Below are 21,393 nucleotides of genomic sequence, written 5' to 3'. Positions count from 1 at the left end.
CCCCTGCGAGCACGGAGGCGCTGTGGTAAAGAGGGTGCCGGGGAAGCGCCTGAGACACAGAGAGAGAAAAAGCTAACGTTGCTCAAGGGCAGGTATGTTTATTTCATGAATACACCACCGCCTTCCACAGGGTAGGGAGGGAATGTTGTACGCCACTGAGTTTCAATACTGCAGCTCCGGAAAGGGTACAGCCATAAATAGTTGTGTGCCACAAGCAAGAAAATCGTTACATTTAACAGAGCAATTTACCACAGGGAACACAGAATTCATGAAAATGTGTTGAGCGCTTCTAATTTTAATTCTTAGTATTTTCAGAACTCCCGCTAGTAATTATTCTCGTTAATACACGTTACAGCAGTTAGCTATATATATTTACACACACTCTTATTTTTGGAGCGTTTCTTGTGATCCTTGCAGTGCTTTGCCGTCAGTCTCCGTAATCCTGTAAAGTGTAGAGGTGCTGTATACCAGGTACAGTTTAGACAGTAGTTTTTAATCACTGTAATTAAATATTCAACAAAGAACATATTTATCACGTAACTCCCACTAGCAAAAAGTTTCCCCCAAAAATTGTTTTGCTAATGTAAGAATATACCAAAACACCAATCACACAGATGTTTATAGCAACAGTTTAAAACAAGGTAATCCACATACCAAAGCACAAAGAGTATAGTACCACTGCTGTTAAAAATGTACAAGGTCTGTTTAATGACCTGAACGGAAAAAAGCACAAGATAAAATCACTATCGTCACTCCTCTATCCAACTGCAGCTCATGGCTAACCATATACTCTTTAAAGGAAGAGTGGATTATTTTATAAATAATGTTTGGATAGCATTTGAGAATTTAAAAAAAGTACTGTCACTGTGTATTTTGCTACTATAAATGTAATGCTAGTATGTTGTGTTTCAGTCCCTGGTTTTGCAGAACCAGTACAGTTTGTTCGCAAGTAAGCCAATGCGTGTAGGTGTGTATTTGCAGTCCCCCAAGAGATGACAACATTGTGACACATTCAGCTTTGGATGAAAGTACACAGCTGCGTATAAAAGTTACGTCCTAAGACGCTGCGGATTGTAAGGAGAACTGCAGGGTTTTACAGCATACCTAAATGGAGTTAAGGAAATCAGTTATTTTAAATTGCCTCAAGATAACAACATATCCTATTTTATATATTCTCATGTGAGCTTTAGAAAATCATAAAAGCACAAAGGGTTGCATTTTTATAGCATAATATGTAGAAACATGACTTAGCCTTCACTAGCCTCAAAGCAGCAGCCCCGCACAGAGGCTGGTCCCTGCCTCTGGGCAAGGAAGAGTCACTCATTTAGTTTTAACTGCAAAAGTGACAGAATGATATTGTTCAGCTCAGAGAATTACTGTTCTCCTGTTGTCTTTGAAAGTAAGATTTAAAAAATACAGCAGTAAGTCTAGGAGATGGGGAGGATGCTGAGCCCAATCACATAAGATGACTTTCTCCTCTGACATTGTAACATGGCTGCTGACTCCCTCACTCTGGTCTTTCTATAGGACAAGAAAGCCCTTCTAACGTGCAAAAGAGGGAAGTGGGACAAGCCAACTCCAATGTGTTGTCTGCAACTGGTAAAGACTGCTTTGTATCTCAAAACCCAAGGGGAATTTTTTTCCAGAGGTTGAGGGAAAACTTCTTGTATCAGTGGTTCCCAGTTTGTGGAAAAAAGTCTCTTTTAAATAGTAATGAATAAATGGATAATACTGAACAATTATTCTGAAGTAATGCTAGTGAGTATATGTCACAATAAGATTTAATAGCTGAAATGTACTGACACAGAAAATTAAAGTCAAATATTGAATATATTAATACGCAAAGTTTTGTTTGTATTTTGAAATTAAACTATTTTTCTTGTGCCTCAAATTCAAATAAAAGCCTGACAAATATCCATAGCCTCTGTTATAAATTAAACAACTCCTAAACAATACCTGTCAACATTCAAATCTCAATAAACTTTGGCAGATCTTTGGTAAATACTTATAAATATCAATTAACAAAACAGTACAAAGGGAGTGGGGAGGCTACCAGCAGGGACCCTCTTTTTTTGAAATTCCACAAAGGGGAACAGGAATGAGAGAGCTCCCTAAGCAAAATCTATTTCCAAGATTGGTATATTTTAATGAGATTAAGTAGCTCATCCTTCTTTTCTCTGTCTATTCAAATACTATTACATTGGGATTTTAATAAATTTCAGACAATTTTTTGTGCTCTACCATATATACATATTCAAAATTTATACACAAACAATAGTGGCTGTTTATGAGTAGAGTTAAGTTTCAGTGCATTTAATAATTAATTATTGCACACAGAATAATCTCAAATGCCCAATTATTCTATGGGATAAATGTAGCAACAAATATAACCTCTTATATTTTTGAACATCTATCTTTCTGTAAAATCTTGTGTTGGTGACACCTTAGGTGCCAAAGAAGTGAAAGGATCTGCGGGGGATCTGTTGCTGGTTATTCTTGATGGTATAGGAGGTGCAGGTGGTCTTCTTGCTGGCATTGTGTAGAAGCAATCAGTAGAACTTTTATTCCAGTCATTATTAAAGTTAAAGTCTGAACCAAGAAAAGTATTTTGTCCAGTGCCCAGCAAATCTGGAGATCCAGCTGACTTCCTGGAACTGATTCGCTTAAAATCTGGAACACTTTTAGATGGCTTTAGCTTTATGCTGAAATTATCATCATCATCATCATCAAATGTTACCCATCCTTTTGGCTGTACGTTTTTTACCATGAGAGATTTACTTCGCAAGCAAAAAGTGTTTTCAGATGCATCAACAGAAAATACAGGCTTGCTTGTATTAGAACTGGGGGGATTCAGAGAAGGAAAAGGATTGCAAGCGGCATGTCCTTCTAGTAAATGTAAAGTTATTTCAGACTCTTGCATTTCTGTTCTAAATGGGTTTCCAGCATTAGGAGTTCTTTCAGTGAATGGATTTGTGCAGTTCAGTCCAGTGATAAATGGATTTGGAGAGCTGCGCTTATGTTCCTGGGATGTGTTAAAGGTTGGAATAGGAGGCATTGCTGGCATGCAATTTACAGTGTTCAAAATATCAGCATTTCTTTGTGTTGCTGAAGGCAACTGTATCAACTCCTTTTGGTTTAAAGTCGGAACAGGTGATGTTCGAACAGACGTCTGCATCTTTGACACAAGCAGCTTAAATGACAAATCTTCAAAAGGGTCACTGTTTAACTGTGTTTCAAGTTTAGTGCCGTATGTTCCATTTGTTTTAATCTGGAAAGAAAACAAGGTGCTTAGTAACCACATGGCTGGCTGTTTTAAGATTACTATTAACTGCCCATTTCTCACTCTGCTATGACAAGAAAAGAAGCTCTTGGGCTTAAACTGAAACTTCAACACAATTTGGTTGTAACTTGCACAACGCACTTGTAGTAGAATGATTGCTTCTTTTCTGGAAAACAATAACCCTTAACCCCTTCTCTGAAGAAAAGCCTACTAGTCGTTAAACACAATTTTCCCCCTTGTTGGTTGATGCAGCTTGAATCTACATGCAGGTCAGAATCCTAGCCAAAAGCACTAGTGGGGACATTGTGTAAGAAAATCTTTAAGAAACTTGGCAAATGATGCTGTATTCTAAACAGGTGATAACCCAGCACAAATATGAAATAAAAAGCTCTAGGTTTCATTGTTTGAGAGTTTATAACACTGATGTTACAGGCAATATTGAAGCATCACAATGAAAGGAAAAATTAGTGTTATTAGTATATGCACTTCAGACACTTCTATGTAGGCATATGCATCTGTAGGCATCTCCAGTGCTTCCTGACATGTGAAGGTACAATCATCAGTTTGTAGTATTTTAAAATGGCAAGTTATCATTGTTTAGAATAATACCAAATGGAGAAGACAGAGTTTTCTCCACAGAACTACTCATCTTTTAAGAACAAAATATTCCTGTTTTTATAAATTTCTTCAAACAACAATGCAACTTTTATACCTTGTAACAACTGTCCAAAAAGGTAGAATATCTACCTTTGTTCAAGTCATCACACTGACAGAACAGAGTTTGGAGCTTCCCCTTAGTAAACGAATGCAAAGAATTAAGCTTCAGTTAAAACAGCTTCTGAGAATTCAAATTTCACAAACAAATTTGTCATTTTTACACATCACCTTAATATACCCAAATACTTTGGATATTTAGCATGAAAATTCTGTTAACTAATGTTTTGTTGAACTAGGATGCTAGCTAAAACTATCTACTAAAATACAGTATTATTGTAGCCTAACCTCCATCTTTAAACATCTTGGTTTTACTGCATTTATTGTGAATAGTTTGAAGCATGTCTCCACATATCCACTGCCTAAGCAGCTACGCAAAATTAGTCTACAGGCTCTAGAGACTCTCAGGAATAATAAGAATAATGTAAGTTTTTCCCAATGTATCCAGCATAACAATTTCTTTTAAAAAACCTGCAGTTGTAGCTTGAATTGGTTGGCAGGAGAAACGAAGTATGCTGGCAACAATGCATTTGCTTGTGGTGTTTCTTTTGAAACAACTATGTCAGTTACATGCATCCCTGGTACTACTACATCAGAGAGTTTCTAAAATAGGTGAGGCCTAATGTTACCAAACCATAAATACAGTAGTTCAATATTGGTATTTTTATATGTATGTAATTTATATGTATGTATGTAATAAGTGTTTTGGAAAAAAATATTAAAACAAAGGCATCAAGTAACTGAGGGGGAAAATGTGAAAAATGAAACTGCAAGAAAGAATATAGATCAAATGCAGCTTGGCACCAGCTGGTTAAGTCCTCTGTTCATTAACCAAGTAATCAAAAAGTACAAGAGCTCAAAGAAACTATGAATCCCAATTGCTCTTTATTGTAAGTAAAAATTTCCTCTGAATAATTCTGGAACCAAATACCTTTAAAATTGTAACAAACAATATATTTTACTTTGGATAATAGTTAAGTTCTCTGTTCTTTGAGAAATGTGAAATACGAGTTTTATTTAGAAAAAACTTTAACAGTGCAATTGCATCAGAATTTATTTCCAAACAGACTGAGAACAGGAGATTCAGCAGTGACTAAGCAACATATGTGAGGTTTCAATTCTTTCATAAAAGATGATGAAGCAAAGTATTTGCTATGGTGCTAATAAATACAGTTAACAGTATCAATTTTAATTGCATTATGAAAGGAATAAGCAAACTATGGTATGACATCAAGTCATTAATGCGGACAGGTGATTTTTAATGTGGATGAGACTGCAGATGTATGAAAACAAGATTCATACATCTTTTCTGCTTAAATATATGGGAGACCACATACAAGATTGGTAAATAGTCAGATACCTGTTACCCTGATGGTTGCTCCTGCTTGTGAAAGAGAAACAGACATCAAAGGAAAGAAAATTAGGAAGAAAATCCAAGTAACAAAGCAACCTCATGTTAGAAATACTTTCTTCATAAAGCCGTTTTTGGAGATACAAATACAATCCAAAAATATTATGCAGTATACTAGATTTTAAATTTCTGTTGTATTCTATTGTAAGACTTACAAGCTCTACCATTGAGTCAAAAAACCCAGCTTAAGCCAATTCTAATATAATTTCCATACAGACATTCATTGTGCAGCTGATTGCACTATTTTTTGAAGACTGATTATAAGAATTTGACTATTGATGGTCTAATTCTAACCATCTATTAACATGAAAAGCACTGTAGCCCTCATTCTGGGAACTCTGTTGGTATACTCACTCACCTATAGTAATTGTTTTTCAAGATGAAAAAACCCATAAGACTTCTCATTCAATCAAAAAACAAAATCTCCTTAATTTACAATAAATAAAATCTATTTACAATAACTACTTCTCTTTTTAAATGTATTTCTTGGTAATCTGTAGAGTCTAGAATATTCACACTATATACAAGCAATTATTTTTGTAAGGAGAGATTTGGGTTCTTAAATAGCACAATCAAGCTTTGAATCAAAGGATGGGCTTGGAATCCACTACCTCCCAAAAGACTTTGTATTTAGGTAAAGACCTTTTATCAGAAAACTTCATATTTACAAATGATAATCAAGAAATGAAATTAAAAAAAAAACAGAAATAAAAAAACTAAGCTGAAGACAATAAATAAAGCTCAAAGTAGGCCTTCCTTGTGATTGCACCACCTGCATTAATCAAAGGAATCTGACCACAGAGAAAATTATAGCTCCCTGAACTAGTCTTAAACTATCTAGTTTGGATATTGTTAACAATACAGCCACAGCATTACACAGCTCAAAAACCTGTTTACAGCATTCTTAAACATATTTTTGATTGCTGTGTATACGCACAGATAAATGTAATTTTCATAATAATTTTGAAAGAACTGCTTGCACCTCTTTCACAAAATGATCAGTGGTAAAACTACATTTAGAAGGTGTGAGGCTTTCAAAAGTGACACAATGCAATCTGTTTCTATTCACAAAATTTGTACGTTCTCAAGTACCTTATGCCGCCATGTATATTCTCTGCTGGCATACTTTCTAACAAACTACAAAAAGTCCTGATATTCTACCTGTATATTCAAAAATATCCTTTGTTTTTTGGCCTAAGTTCCAAAAATTAAAAAAAGTTAACAGACAGAGAGAGATGTTCAGCAGAAAGAAAAGAAGAGCATTTAAAGATTTTTCAATTAGAATTCAAAATCAGCTCACTGAGGACTGAATTTGGCTGCCTCATTGTGGTACAAAATAGGTATTATGAAAACTTACATAGTCATAAATGTCCACAGCTGCGTTTATGTTTTTAAAAAAATGAAAACCAGAAAACAAACCCACAAATTTACTCTTGGTAAGAAGTGGGCAGAAATCCATCATCTTCAATAAATCTGTGCTTTTATTCAAGTAGTGTATTATCTGGCCTAGCACCTGATACTGTAAAAACTAACAGCACTGGCCTTTAGTGAAGAAATTTAGCCTTATGTATATATATAAACAACACTGAAAACCTATTTCTGCATTTTCTAAACAGTAGTAGGAAACTATGGCTTTTCCTAGGAAAAGGTTGGGGTTTTTTAAATAACACTCTAAATGGTCCCACAGAACAGAATACTGATGTTACTGTATTAAATTTTCAGATTAATTTTGTATGTTGCTATATTTTAATTGACACTGGGGAATAGGGAGAAATGTATTTCTGTTAAGTATCTATCAGTATCATCTTCCTGTAATGAATTATCATCAACATAAAGCACCACATCATGCAATCTATAAAGCTTACTTTATAATCAATGCTTGTGTTAGCTAGCTACTACACAGTTTGTCATGCATGTGTCATTATAAAATTATATTTGTTAGACTAAGTATTTTTCCATACAAAGTTGTCAAATGAAAACATAAGTTTACGAACAAGCTGTCCATAAGTTATATGTCTGTCATAAGAAGTCTTAAGTTAAATGTTTAGTATTTAAGATATTAATTATTCATGGACAATACATAAGCAATTAAGTATTATCCTACTAGAGCCCGATGATCTTTGAATCCAATCTTTTGACCGTTATGTTTGTTTGTTTGCTTGCTTTTGGAGTTCCTCACGAATCTACAGCATTCAGTACAAGCTGTGTTAATTTACGTAATGAAAAAAACATATACAAGTTTTTTTAACTTACTTGCTGCTGTGAAGGAACAGATTCAGAAGGCAAACTGTGAGATGATCGGCTACGAGGAGGTGGTTGTGGGGGTTCCAGACTTTGTGGGGCACTTGTCTGAGATGGATGTGATGCCACAGGTATCAGAGGCTCCTGCATCCTCAGCACAGGTGGTGGCTGAGTGGTGGACTGAGCAGGTCCAGCAGCCTGAGGCTTTAGTGGTTCAGGAAGCAACGGTGAGCCTGCAAGTATATTTGCAGTGTTTTTCATTGTCAAGAATTGTAATAGAAATCTTAAGAATGGCATGAATGAGAACATGTGGCTGTGGAAGCACCAGACAGAACTGCAGAAGAAGGGGCTGTAGTAACAGCAGGTGTTGATGGCAACTAGATTAGAAGTCATCAAAAGCTCAGCATTACTATAGATACAAAATAGAGAACCAGAAACCATGTCATTCTTAAACGTACTTAGTTGTATTTAAAATTATTTTGAAAGTCACTATTATAAAATGCGTATTTTTATATTAATACAATTTAAAAAATGCTTTAAGTTTAGGAAGTGGCTTTGGGAATCAAACATAAACACTATTTCAAATATTATGATTCCAGAGCAACCAGTGCAGAGAATGGTCCAGTGATCAATACATGATAGGACACACCAATGTGTGCAGACCAAAACACAGCAATCTGATCAAAGTTTCTCTTGACAGCATGAAATCTATGGGTCATCTGACTGTTGCCTATTATCTGATGAGGGTTTACAATACTTGTGGATGATTAACAGAAACTGCCAAATGTTACTATGTTTGAGAATCTTAATTTCTAGTGAAAAACGAAGACATCTGCTGAAAACAAAGCATTCAAACCAGAGACAGTACCTCTTGACTGAATAGTGGCACCTACATTTAACTTCTAAAGACTTACCTCTTGGTGGTTCAGCTGGTTTGGTCTGAGTTTCAGGTGCTGGTCTTCCCCCAGAGGGACGGACATGGCTTTGTGGTGCACTAATAACTCCAGCTCGAGGTGGAACAGTCTGACATAATAATTGGTAAGAAGAAAGTATTTTAGTTCTACTTTGGATCTGTAGTCATCTTCTGCTAAATGATTCAGGATAATTAGGACTCTGTGAAGAATAAATTCTTTGGTAACAGTTGCTGAACTAATTTTTTATGGACATATAAAAGCAAAGAATATACTCTCAAAACATTATGAGGGTTCAATTCATAGCAAAGGATTTTTACAACAGTCTTCAACTTTATATAAATATTTACCCGTGCAACAACGTTAGAAACACTTACTGTTTTGTTAGTATTAATAAGTTAATTCTACCGAAGTCCGTGAATTGTTGTAAGCAACAAAACCAACAACAGCAACTACTTTATCTGGAGCTCTTGTAAGGATTCATTGATAACCCACCATCAACGCAGACTGTAGACACCATCTACCTTTTAGGCTATAAAAACAGCCTGCCATTTGCAAACAGCAGTATCCTGGTTTTGGCTGAGATAGAGTTAATTTTCTTTCTAGTAGCTGGTATAGTGTTATGTTTTGGATTCAGTATGAGAAGAATGTTGATAACACACTGATGTTTTCAGTTGTTGCTAAGTAGTACTTATAACAAGTCAAGGATTTTTCAGCTTCTCATGCCCACCCAACAAGAAGGCTGGAGGGGCACAAGAAGTTGGGAGGGGACACAGCCGGGACAGCTGACCCAAACTGGCCAAAGGAATATTCCATACCATGTGACATCATGCCTAGTATATAAACTGGGGGGAGTTGGCCTGGGGGGGATCGCTGCTCAGGAACTAACGGGGCATCGGTCGGCGAATGGTGAGCAATTGCATTGTGCATCACTTGTTTTGCATATTCCAATCCTTTTATAGTTATTGTCATTTAATTATTGTTGTTATTATTATTATCATTATTATTTTCTTCCTTTCTGTTCTATTAAACTGTTCTTATCTCAACCCACGAGTTTTACCTTTTTCCTTCTGATTCTCTCCCCCATCCCACTGGGTGGGAGGGAAGTGAGCGAGCAGCTGTGTGGTGCTTAGTTACCAGCTGGGGTTAAACCACAACAAGCAGCTACAATAAATTTTATATAGTGAAAGTCCAAGCTATGCATAAAAGACCATGGTTAGTTCTTTTCTCTGAAACTTATGTTTGCTAACTGTAAGGCAGTTACTCCTGTTCCTCAGCAAACAGTATTAATGAAACATATATTCTGCCTCATCTGAAGGCCGGAGTCTTCCCAAACTTGTTGGAATAGAAGTTAATAGGCTGGAAACAGAATTGCTCTCATAAAACAAAATTTAAAAGTCTACATCAGTATTTAAAAAGAAATGGGAAACTATTCCAGATTACAACTGAAGCAGAGTGAATTACAAACACCACACTTGAAAGCTGAATGTAAAGCATTATAATAAAAATGCCAGATTTCAGGGGGAAAAAAAAAAAAGATCACAAGGCAAGATAGTTTGTAAGATTTGTTTCTTCTAAAATTTTGTGTACTTGGTATATTCTGACAAAATCTTAGTAACAGTGGATGTTCTAGAAATGGTTTTCAGAGCAAACCCTATTACACAACTCTCTACATAAACAAGCAAAGAAACTTCAGCACTACAAAACAAGTATCATCCTTGATCTTACTTTTACTAGGTGTATGTACTCTGCTTCAAAGACTTCATATAACATCTGATTCATTATGCTTGGCTGAGTCCATGTAACATCTTTCTAAATGCTTTAACCCACCTAACCTCTGAAATATCTGTCTTCCCTTTAATTGCCAAGATGCATTTTGTCATTTCTTTGAATATTCTGAAAGTAGCCAGAAGGATGATTGGATTGAATGCCAAAATGTATTACGGGGTGGGGGGGAAGGTTGGAAGAGAAAAGATACAGAAAGGACCACTCAGTGAGAAGCAGCGCCCACTGTGGCTACTGTCCCTGGTCCTGAAATCCATGAAATGAAATGCTGCCCAAAAAACAACCTGAGAAAAAGGAAAGAAACAATGTCAGTTAGGAAATCCAGATAAGGGTTGAGCTAAGGCTTGAAAATCCAAGCACATCTTAGGAGATGTTTTTCCAAACCTTCTATTACATTTTTTGTTTGTTTTGTTGGTGGGAGGTGGGGGTGGGGAGGTAGGGGGTGTTTGTTTTGGTTGGCTTGGGGTTTTTTTAAAGAAAATCTCAATGTCTGCAAAGGAAGAGATGCAGTCAGCTCTGTCTTATCAAATTATGCTGGCAATTGCAGCACTGTGGCTCTTTCTGGACACTGGCAAGCAGCTCTAACTAGTCCAGCCTGGGTTTTGAAAAGCACAGCACGAGAGAACAGTACTACGTTTTTTTCTGTCTTAATAATATGAACAAAAATTCTTGCACTTATGCCTATTCCAAGATACTGGTAGAGTCTCTTATGTACACTAGATTTTTTAATTGAACCATTTTGATTTAGAAATGACAAATCCTGTGCTAGCTCCAGATTACAAAAAACAAAAACCAAAACCAGTGAGGTACATGGTGATAAATGAATACATTCTTTCCAGTGTACACCAGGTTTTCTTTATCCAAATTTCAGAAGAGGGCATTTTATATTTCTAGGAAAATAATAAAAAAGTGCAGAGATCAAGAACTGTTCACTGTGAGAATCAATCTCTTTGAGAAAAATGAATCTGCAAAAAGTGATTTCAATGGTGGCCTTCAATAGTAGTTTTCAGTGGTTTCAATACTGTACAAGAGTACAACAGAAATGGCAATACCAGTAAGGTACAACTCCTTTAAGCTCTACAAGAACTTTAAATCTCTGCACAGCTGGCAGCGTTCTTTTGTTTCTTTCTCATTTAAAAGCTGGAAAAGGACTCTACAACCTTTTATAAAACAAATTTATATTAAGTTAACTTAAACTCTTGTGGTTAGCTGCATCTTTATTTTAATGGCTTCTTCACACTCACTCTCTCCCTCATTCACAACAACTGGTCTATCACTTTACCTGAAAGAAAGATAAGGAATTAAAGAAGAGGTGCTGTATTTGTAGATAGGTCAAAAACCTCACCAGTATCTATCCTACTGACATTTATGCAAGCAGAATGCTTTTTAGCCTTACTAAAGACTCATATGCATAATCTCCATCCTGTCAGTATCGTTGTGAACATTATCCCAATGAGAGGAGCAAAATGCCTTAGAGAAAGAAAACAAAGTTCTCTAATGACCAAGAAACTGGTAAGAAAGAGTCAGCTTTTGCTGCTTTTTAGTCTATAAAACATCCAGGTATAAAGAGGTGTGATCTAAGTCAAAGAGCCTGGAACAGCCACAACAGAGGGAACAAAGTAAGCACAAATACTGTGGTTGATGTAGACATAGAAAGAAAAGCACTTCATGCTGCTGCAAAAATTGTCTCTGAAATATGCTGCAAAGTCTAAAGAATTATCAACAAACAATACCATTTCTTAGTAATTCTTTAAGAAGACCTATAGCTATTAAAACACCTTCTCCTTCCCTAATGCAAGGCTCCTACTTGGTGCTGTTAAGAGAAATCAGGCAGATGTCTTCCATCTCTTGATTTCTTGCTTGTAGTGAAGCATTCAAATGCCCATAAATCCTTCATTAACTTCCTTCAGTTCAGTTCCACAAATAAAAGAATGAAATGCAGAACTAACGTTTGTTGAATGTTTTGTTAATGTAGCTGAATGTTGCATTTTTACATGAAGATTTTTATCAAAATTAAGTTTTAAAACAAGGTACAAAATTCCATTACACATCAAGTAATCAGCAATATAATACATCAACTGGCTATATAATACATTAACTCCCTGCAAGCAATTAACTGCCACCAGGATACACATTTCAGCACAGAAGAGAATACATTTTATCATACCAAATCAGCAACGTAGTCAACAGGAACATACAATACAAAGAATAACTTTGTACTTCGCAGTTATTTGAAAGTGGATGTAAAATGTGGTATTATTTGGAAGCCTATGAAGTGACTGCATAGAGTGCAAAACAATATGTATTCTGGAGTATTTTTAGTCAACAGAAAAGAATTGCTGAGGGAATTAACTCATATAAGCTGTAAAATGACTAGTTAATTTTGCAGTTTTCTTACATCTGTTATGATTTACAAAACCCCACCACCAGCATAATAAACTGTAGAAACTTAGGAGGAAAATTATTTTAAGACAGAATACCTACTGGTCTGGTTGTACCATATCCAGCAGTTCCTGTGCTTGGAATTCCAGTTGAAGGTGGAGGCTGATTACGAACTGGAACAGATATTAGAGATCGCTGACTTAGAACATATTTCAAACCCAACTTCTTTCTGTATTATAATTAGTACAAAGCATGTATCTGTATTACCTAAGTTATCTTTTCTTTGTGTTCCAGGACTTTTTTGTGCTTTGAAGCATGGAAAAAAAATCAGATTATCTTTGTTAGATAAGCTACAAACGAGTATCATATGGCAACGGTACATTACCACTAATGGAAATGGGAGCAAAAAAAATTAGTGATTTTTTTTTAAAAGTTGTTACATATTAAGGTCAGCTAAGTTGTTACTCTAGCACACTTATCCCATGTCACACGTGAAGTAATTTGACCCTTCTAATTACAAATTAAGTCAAATCACCTCCTATTTGTTGCAAGCTAAAGACGACCACTTGTACAGGTACCCTGTGTTCTCAATTGTGCTAGAAGTTGTTTTCTTTAGTTGTTTTCTTTCTTAGCATATTCTGCAAATGTTCTAACAGCAGTCTTTAAAACAAAAAGAACTTACGTAACATGCTGATTCAAAAAATCATGCGATCAGAAGAGTACATCTGTAATTATACAGGATTCAGCAATCTACAGGGTCTACACCAAAGTTCCTGAACCTACTCTCTTTGTTTATGGGATAAATATATTACAGCACCAACCTCAACATTTACATGCTGATGCTAATGACAACCTTGTATGCAACATTCAAGTTGTGAAGTGCAAGATATGAAAAAATTACCTTTACCTCAGACAAGTGCACAATTTCTAACAGGCAAAGAGGTTTAGGATTCTGGCTTGTGTTTCTGTTGCCTATTTCCCAGGAAGGTAAAATCACCATGTCAGTTACAGTAACTGGAAGGAATACTCTGTGGTACACAAGACAGTTTATCAAATCGGCTTCCAGTTGTCAGACAATCCTGCTTTCTTAGAACTGGTTAGAATGGGTTTCTGGGTACAGTTCTCAGTAATGCAACTCATACCCTGAGCAACCTGGCGCCAGTTTGCCCTACTTTGAGCAGGAGGTTGGACTAGATAACCACCAGAGGTGCCTTCTAACCTGAACTACTCTATGCATATAGTGATTTTGCCAATTTAGAAAAATGAACCAGCAATATAGACAAAATTAATTGTAGGATACAGGAGGACATCTTGACTGTGACTATATTAGGACTTTTATTGCCATACCTATATTTGCTACAAAGGGACACATTCCTGAGGGGATAGGAAGAAACCCAAAAACATGTCTCTGCTCTCATGGCTAAACCAGGACCCATTCAGCACTATACACACATACTCCAACTAGAATAATGCAAAAGAAATGCTTCTCATAAATGTGTATCACATACATTTAGGTATCAGAATCAAAATACCTACACTGTGCTCTTTAGAAAGAGAAAAATATTACATTATAGGCTAAATTATTTAAATGGAAGTTTCTCTCCCTGAGATATATGAACATATGCAGTTCTTTAAGAAAAATTAGGCTTCCTAGATTCCTGATTTAGTTACACGTTCAGTCAGCTACAGCTTCCTCTGAGAGTCAGGCTTGAAAGCATTCTTCTTGATTAGTGCACTCTAAATTTTCACTTTATTTTTCATAAATGAAGATTGCCTTCTATAACAATTCATACCATCACTGAAAAACAGGAAGCAACTTGGCTGTCTGGAAATGATGTTAAATAAAAGAAGAAAGATCCTACACAATAAACACCTTCATGAAACCACCTTTAGTGTCACAAGGGCAATAATATTACTCTGGTATTAAATTAGAAATCCATTTCTAGAATACAAAAATTGTTATGTTACCTTCTACTTCTCTCCTAGCTACCCCAGGACTGGGAGGAGCTCCAAGACCTTTTCAGAGAAAGAAGAGAAGCTGTACATTGCATAAGAAAAGCAGTAGATTGAGAAAGTAAAACCAGAAAGAACACTGCCACAAGACAGCTTTACATAATTTAAAAATGGCCTAGCTAGATTATAGTTACTTGTAGGAGATAACTGTTTGTAGCAGCACGGGGAAACCAGACTGATATGAATTAGAGATCAGCAACTACGATCATGTTTAGAAACATGTATTATTTCAATTTTACATTACAGCTGAAAGCGAATTTCATTTCTTCAGTATTCATTCTCCACAAACTTTTGTAAATTCAGAATGATATTAAATGTCAGTCTTGAAACTCTTCTAAAGCAGAGCACATACCTATACTCAAAAACTTGAAAATAAACAGGTACATCAGTTATACCCTGCAACAATAAGTCTGCTTCCTGTCATGTAGGAGAATACTATGTAGTATGTTTCTGCCAAGACTACAATTGAATAAGCAATTTTATGGAAGAAATAAGTTTCCCGCTTTATATAATGTACTGTATCCTACAGAATTGTATTATTAAGTTATCTCCGAGCAGCACTCTGTACTTGGGAAAGCTGTATCAACTGGTGCACAGTAGATGTTACAGTTCAGATTGAGAGAAAGAAGATTTTCAATCATGCATAACCATGCTGAATTATTTCTGCAATATGATCAAGCATATACTGGGTCCATAAAATTGTATGCTAAAAACATGGCAGGACATAAATAACACTAGATGGTATGCAAGGAGAAATCCTTAAGGCATGCGCATAGGAAAAAGTAACAGCAATATCTGGCAACTCTGGAGTGGCTCAAGTATAGAGGAAGGAAAGGGAGCCAGTGTTCAAGAAGCCTACCTTAAAAGCAACTTTTGCCTTAGCGATGACACAGCCTCATGCTTTCTCATCATGTGCCAATGTGTGGTATCTGCTCAGGAGCTCTCTATGATCTGGAAAGAGTGCTGTGAATTTTGTCAGATATGGGTGGAGGTGTCACTCAGAGTAGGAAGAGTGAAGGTTGCAGATGAGGCTGGTACGTGATTATCTCTAGAGATGTCAGATCTCTGGTTTTGCTGAACATCTGGTTCAAAGATGTTAAATACTAGCATATGTTATATATTCTGGGTGAGTTCCAGGCTCTGCCAATTAACATTAGACTTCCATTGCAAAAGTTTCTGACAGTGAACTTCTCTATGAGAGAAGCAGTACTGAGGAGAGGTGAACAGAGGGCGTTTGTAAGGAGGGCGCACACGAGGAGTGCACTGCCTGAAAACATTTCGTTGCTTTCAGGTACTAGCTCTGCCCTTCTCCCGTGCAACCCAGAGGAACCCTGGGGGAGAAAAGAAAGTGGTAACCCATAGGCTATGAGAAGCCTACCTGTTAACTGGAGGAAAATAAATGGAGGTGGAGAGCAGCCCAGCAGAGTACAGGACACTCCTCTGAACTCTCTGTGGTTACAGAGACATAAAGCTAACTGTTCATCTCAGAGTATTAATGGAAATGGACACAACAAAACCTCTCCAAGAGCAAGGAACTAGCCTATTCATTTCACAGATCTTCTGGACCTTCCCCTCCCAAAGCTCAACTCAGCCCATACTTTGAATAGATATTTTCAGGATGCTCTTGTTAAGCAAATCTTATTTTATGCAATATGATTAATAAAGTCAGCTCCTTTCAGGAGAAGGAAGGGGGAGAGCCTCTTTGACCACAGCACATAGACATATGTTGGTGCACCATACAGAGGAAGACTTCTGTGCACAAGGATTTTAAAAAGTTTTGCAAATTTAAAAATATTCATTATATGGGAGAGAAAGGGCATAAAGGTCAAATAGGCTGAATTTCACTTAATAATCTTCAACAGTGATAAAGCAAAATTATGGTGCTGTGATAATGCTATCACAATTGGCATTATAGGAAGATTTTAATCTTAAGGACATGAAAAATGTACATCTGAACCTGAAACATATTTTTGGGTATAATTTTAAACTTTTGCTGTAGTCTGTATATAGCTTGAAATCTCTATTGCAGTTTGAAACAGTATTTTGCAAGTAAAGATATCACATACTCATTTTAAATAGTATTTTAAGGAAAGAGGTTGGATTTACAGAGAAACAACCTGTAACTTATGCCCTGACATCTTTTAGACAGAACTGCATGTTTTGCAAAGATTACATTTGCACATTAGCTTAATTGAAAATAAAGCAACCTCAACTTCTCATAATGTAAAATGTGCGTATATGCGCACATGTGCGCGCATGTGTATATATATACACGAAATCTAGGCCGTCTGCCTACATTTGAACAATGCATTTACTGTTTTAGCATTCAGGCTTCTTGTTTCCTCCACTACTGAACATTCCTTCTTCAGCAAGAAAAGAAGAAAGGTGCTCTTCCCCATATTTAAAAAAAACCCAAACAACCAAAACAAAAAAAGAGCTTTTTCAAAATGACAGCCATATCTTAATGCACCCAAACAACCTGAACTCTGCTCTGGAAAAAAAAAAGGCAAAAAAAAAGCTACAGGGGAAAAATAAAGATGTTGAATGTTTTTCGCAAGGCTAAGTTTAATGTGTGACTATAAGTATCAGTGTACACTAATAAGCACTTGCTGCTTGGGTGCATGTATTTTCATAGTTTAACAAACTTGCATTTCTTTTAATGTCAACTTTACTACTGTATTTTCTAGGTTTATTTTATTTATTTGGAGGATAATCACAGTGAAAGTATAATGCATTTTGCCCAAGTTATTGCATATACTGAAAATACTGTGCATTCTCTCAATCTTAACACCATTTTAACAGTTTAAAACAATGGTAAAAGATAACTATAAGCCTTTCCTGCATTAGTCTGGAAAAGTCTGACTAGTATTATTAAAGGGAAGAAAAACCCAACCCAAATGTTATTTTTTAACTTCAAGTAATTGACAATTAGCAGCCTTTATAATTTTTAATCTTCTATGAGAATTTACTCTGTAATGTATTAAAAAAAAATCTTGGGTGAACAAGTGCAACATTTTCATTTTTAGCTATAAACAACTGAGAGCTTATAAAATCCTCAGTGGAAATCTTTCATATTAGCAAGTGAAAAGTCTACACTTTGTAAACCCCTGCAATGAGTACATAGGCTTGTATCCTTGAATTCTGAGTTACTTCTGATGTAAAATATGACCAAACTCTAACAAAGCTTAGATGCTCAAATCCTGCTGCCATCTTCAAAGCATACTGAGCCATTAGAAGAAATGTTATGGGCACTGAAGGGAGTGAAGCACTGAGAAAAAAAGGTTAAAAAACATGAGGAAAAAAAAAAGTAACATTTAAAATGCACAACAATTTAAAGACATGATCAATGTCACTTTGCAAGTGCTACAGAAGTCTAAAAACAAGGTTTGATGCACTTATACAGTACACAGGGATATCTTCACAGTGCTTTAGGAGCCATCACTCTAGGTAAGAGAAACAGATGCCATTTCCTGGAGCACACTAACACACTATGACATTTATGCTGCTTCCAGTCCTGTGCTAGCTTGCTCAGAGGTGAGCTTAGGTACCACTGAAAAGCAAAGCATTATGCCTTATAAATGTATGCCATGAGCAGAAAATGAAGAGGATAGAAAAACTGGGATGAGCTTTAGGTCAGAATAATACATGAAAAAAATATACTACAATCTCTTTTAAAAGATTGCATAAAAAGCAAGTTTTATCTAAGTTACAATTCTTTATGGAAAGCTATGTTGGGAAAGAGGGTCAAAAAAGAAGGCTGGTCTTTGCACAACTGAGACAAACTAGGCAAACGGGATTGTGTCAGTGCACATAAAGCTATATAGGACTGAAGTAGTACAATGAATTCAATCTCACGTTTGTTGCATGTTATGTATAAACTGGCTATTTTCTAAAACTTCAGCATTTTAACTAATTTGAAATACTATGCCTTTGGCATAATAACCTCCTCCCCTCAACTGTATCTAAGAGCCATGCACATCTCCACCTGACATCAGAATAAGTTAGCCGATATTTATATACTATGTAAAACAGTTTACTTATTTTCTCAGATTGCTCAAAACTTTTGAGTTATTTTCTCAAAAAACCCTCTTTCCTACCAACTGAGTGGCAGTGTCTGAAAAGCCATTAAGAAAGTATTTCAGAGCCACTAACTATTCTCACTCTATCCCACATATTAATGAGCTGATTTAAGTCCAAGCAGGACAGCTCAACTATGAAGCCTGTGACAAAGGACAAAGATTAGTTTCTAGAAGAAGCACTTCTGAGAACGTGTGAGTCATTATTACATGCAAAACCAGATCAAGCTGGAAAAAAACAAAACTAGCCTGAAGGGTTGATAAAGCCTTCAGCATTATCAAAAGGGAAGGAATTAGGGTAGAATTATTTCAGGATTTTGTTACTTTGTAAAGATCTGTAGCTCTCGAGTGCCTTTGCTAAGTTTGTGTTTCTGAAGTACATGCTAGTTTCAAGAACTATGAAGGATGTTTCATGTCTCTAGGAAAGGCTTAGGAGCACATGTCAGACTTGGAAACAGAAAATAAACTACCCATATGTCAGTGTTCAGCTTAGAAACAAATATGGCTCAGTGATTTGGAGCGCTCTGTTAACTGGTGATCATCCGAGGGAAACTGGGCCAGATTAGCAGTAGTTTCAACTTGAACAATTAATTAATGGATAATCACTGCAAGTAGCTACAATCACAATCCATTTTACAATGCTCCTTGTCACAGACTGTGAGGAAAAAAGCTAGCCTTTTCACAATTAAAGACAAGTTTGTGCTTTCACAGAAAAGTTAGCTGGGTATATTCTTACCAAGACAAAGTAATAAAAACCCAGAACAACTTCAATCTCTCTGACTAGAATGTACCAACTTCTGAAGAAATATTTTTTCACTAAAAAGTCAAATGTAATTCAGAGGGGGATACAAACCCTGAGAAAGAAATTACATTGACATTCAAGAATTACCCGTTTTTATACCTTTGGACATCATCATATTAAGTATTGTCACAACAGACCACCATAGTAGTTTTGCTACGTAGTCATATTTGAAAACAATTAAAATCATTACCTCCAAATTCTTTTCTAGCAGGTGCAGGACTCCTACCGCCTTACAGTATTTAAGAAATGAATGCAGCAATAATGAAAAATATCAGTACAGTAAGAGGGAAGAAAAAGAATGAGAAAGTTAAAAATGACAAGGGTCAGTTTGTTATTAACTATGTTGCCCATATGCTTCTGAACATCCAGTTTCTCTTAGTGCTCAATTGTTTACATTTTCAGATGATCCAGATGAACTCCACATTAAAAACTTGGACATAAAAAATGCATATATACTGATGCCAAAATTAAAGGAATATAAATCAATGAATGCATAAGATTATTTATCTTTTATTTTAAAAATGAAGATACTATAAAAATGGAATGTTGAGCAAACACTGCTGTAGGAGGCCCACATTTTTAAACTGTGAAAATAAAGTTATAAAAATTTTAAAACTTATTCACTAAGCAAAGACAATAATATTTAAATGGTACTGAAAAATGCTGTTATTTCCCATGCTGTTATTGCTATTAAATGTACCAACTAAAAATTTTAGTGAAAAAATGGTATGTTCCATTGAGCCCCAAACCAACAATATAACACATAGTTTGGCTGTGGACTTCAAAGTTCATCTCACAGACTTGAAACAGAATATTCCTGACTACCTGATATACATCACTGCATTACCTGATGGTGGAGGTGGCCTCTGTGGTGGAGCGGGGCGTGCAGGAGGAGCAATGGGGCGAGGTGGTGGAGGACGCTTAGGCTCCAAGCTCTGAGAAGACTCTTTCTGCTGGGTACCAAGCTGAAATTCAGCTGAAGAACATGACAGAAAACAATGCAAAAATTAATCACTTGTACATTTTAATCACAGTAAAGCTTTTCTAATAGCAAGTTATTTTCATAGAGAGGACAGTCAGTTCCCAGCCCTAGAAACAATGATAGAGAAGTTTTTCATAGAGAGAGAACAAGAGGAATAAACCAATGGTGAAAAGAAGCAGATTTCCTAAGCACAGATTTTTGTCTTATATGCTTTAATCAGTATACGCTTTTCCTGGAATCCTGAACACTCTTACACATTGGAGAGTTCCAAATTTTTATTTTGGCTCTTATCTGTGAACTAAGTGGTCCGGAAAAAAAAAGTTACAGGGGGAATTCTGAAGGCATTCTAGCAGTCTTTGTAAAGTTACTCCAAATTACATTGAAATAAACTGTTCTAGAAGCCATTCCAAACACTATTTCTAAATGTCCACCCTGTCACTAAAATAAAGTTGTGTTTAAACAGAAGCTTTCATATTATACACCAATTTACAAATCTGCTGATTACAATTTACATACTATAGCTGACAGGAGCATTAATTGAAATGGGCTGTATTTGAAGAGTATGAGTAAAGTGAACTAGGATTATACTGACACACTGCAACAGAATTTTTGAACAGAGGTTACAAACTAATCAACTTAGCCTATTAATCACATAACTTTTTGAGATGTCTCTTTCACCATGAAATGCTAAAGAACTATAGCAAGTTAGGTAGTTTGCAGCAGCATAGATCAGTGGACACTGTTCCAAATAAGACTCGGGAAACAAAGCTCTTCCGCTGCCCATTAGGAAAACCAA

General features: G+C 36.0%; 1 protein-coding gene across 13 annotated transcripts in view; it reads right to left on the bottom strand.

The window, feature by feature from the left end:
- Positions 1-82: 82 nt before the first annotated feature.
- Positions 83-21,393, bottom strand: part of SYNJ1 (synaptojanin 1) — a 68,677-nt gene continuing 47,366 nt past the window's right edge. For 6 of the 13 annotated variants that reach the window (XM_075033811.1, XM_075033813.1, XM_075033812.1 and 3 more), the window contains 7 exons: positions 20,463-20,591; positions 14,693-14,740; positions 12,992-13,030; positions 12,827-12,897; positions 8,561-8,669; positions 7,659-7,879; positions 83-3,268 (listed from right to left, as the gene is read on the bottom strand). In XM_075033811.1, the coding sequence (XP_074889912.1) occupies positions 2,411-3,268; positions 7,659-7,879; positions 8,561-8,669; positions 12,827-12,897; positions 12,992-13,030; positions 14,693-14,740; positions 20,463-20,591 (1,475 nt within the window). In that variant the 3' untranslated portion in view covers positions 83-2,410. Of the gene's footprint in view, positions 3,269-5,354; positions 5,379-7,658; positions 7,880-8,560; positions 8,670-12,826; positions 12,898-12,991; positions 13,031-14,692; positions 14,741-20,462; positions 20,592-21,393 lie in introns of all 13 variants that reach the window. The other 7 variants (XM_075033821.1, XM_075033823.1, XM_075033816.1 and 4 more) reach the window with 5 other exon arrangements.

The sequence above is a fragment of the Buteo buteo genome, chromosome 8 (genome assembly GCF_964188355.1).
Source record: "Buteo buteo chromosome 8, bButBut1.hap1.1, whole genome shotgun sequence".
NCBI classification, from domain to species: Eukaryota; Metazoa; Chordata; class Aves; order Accipitriformes; family Accipitridae; genus Buteo; species Buteo buteo.
This window is presented reverse-complemented; position numbering and strand designations above follow the sequence as displayed.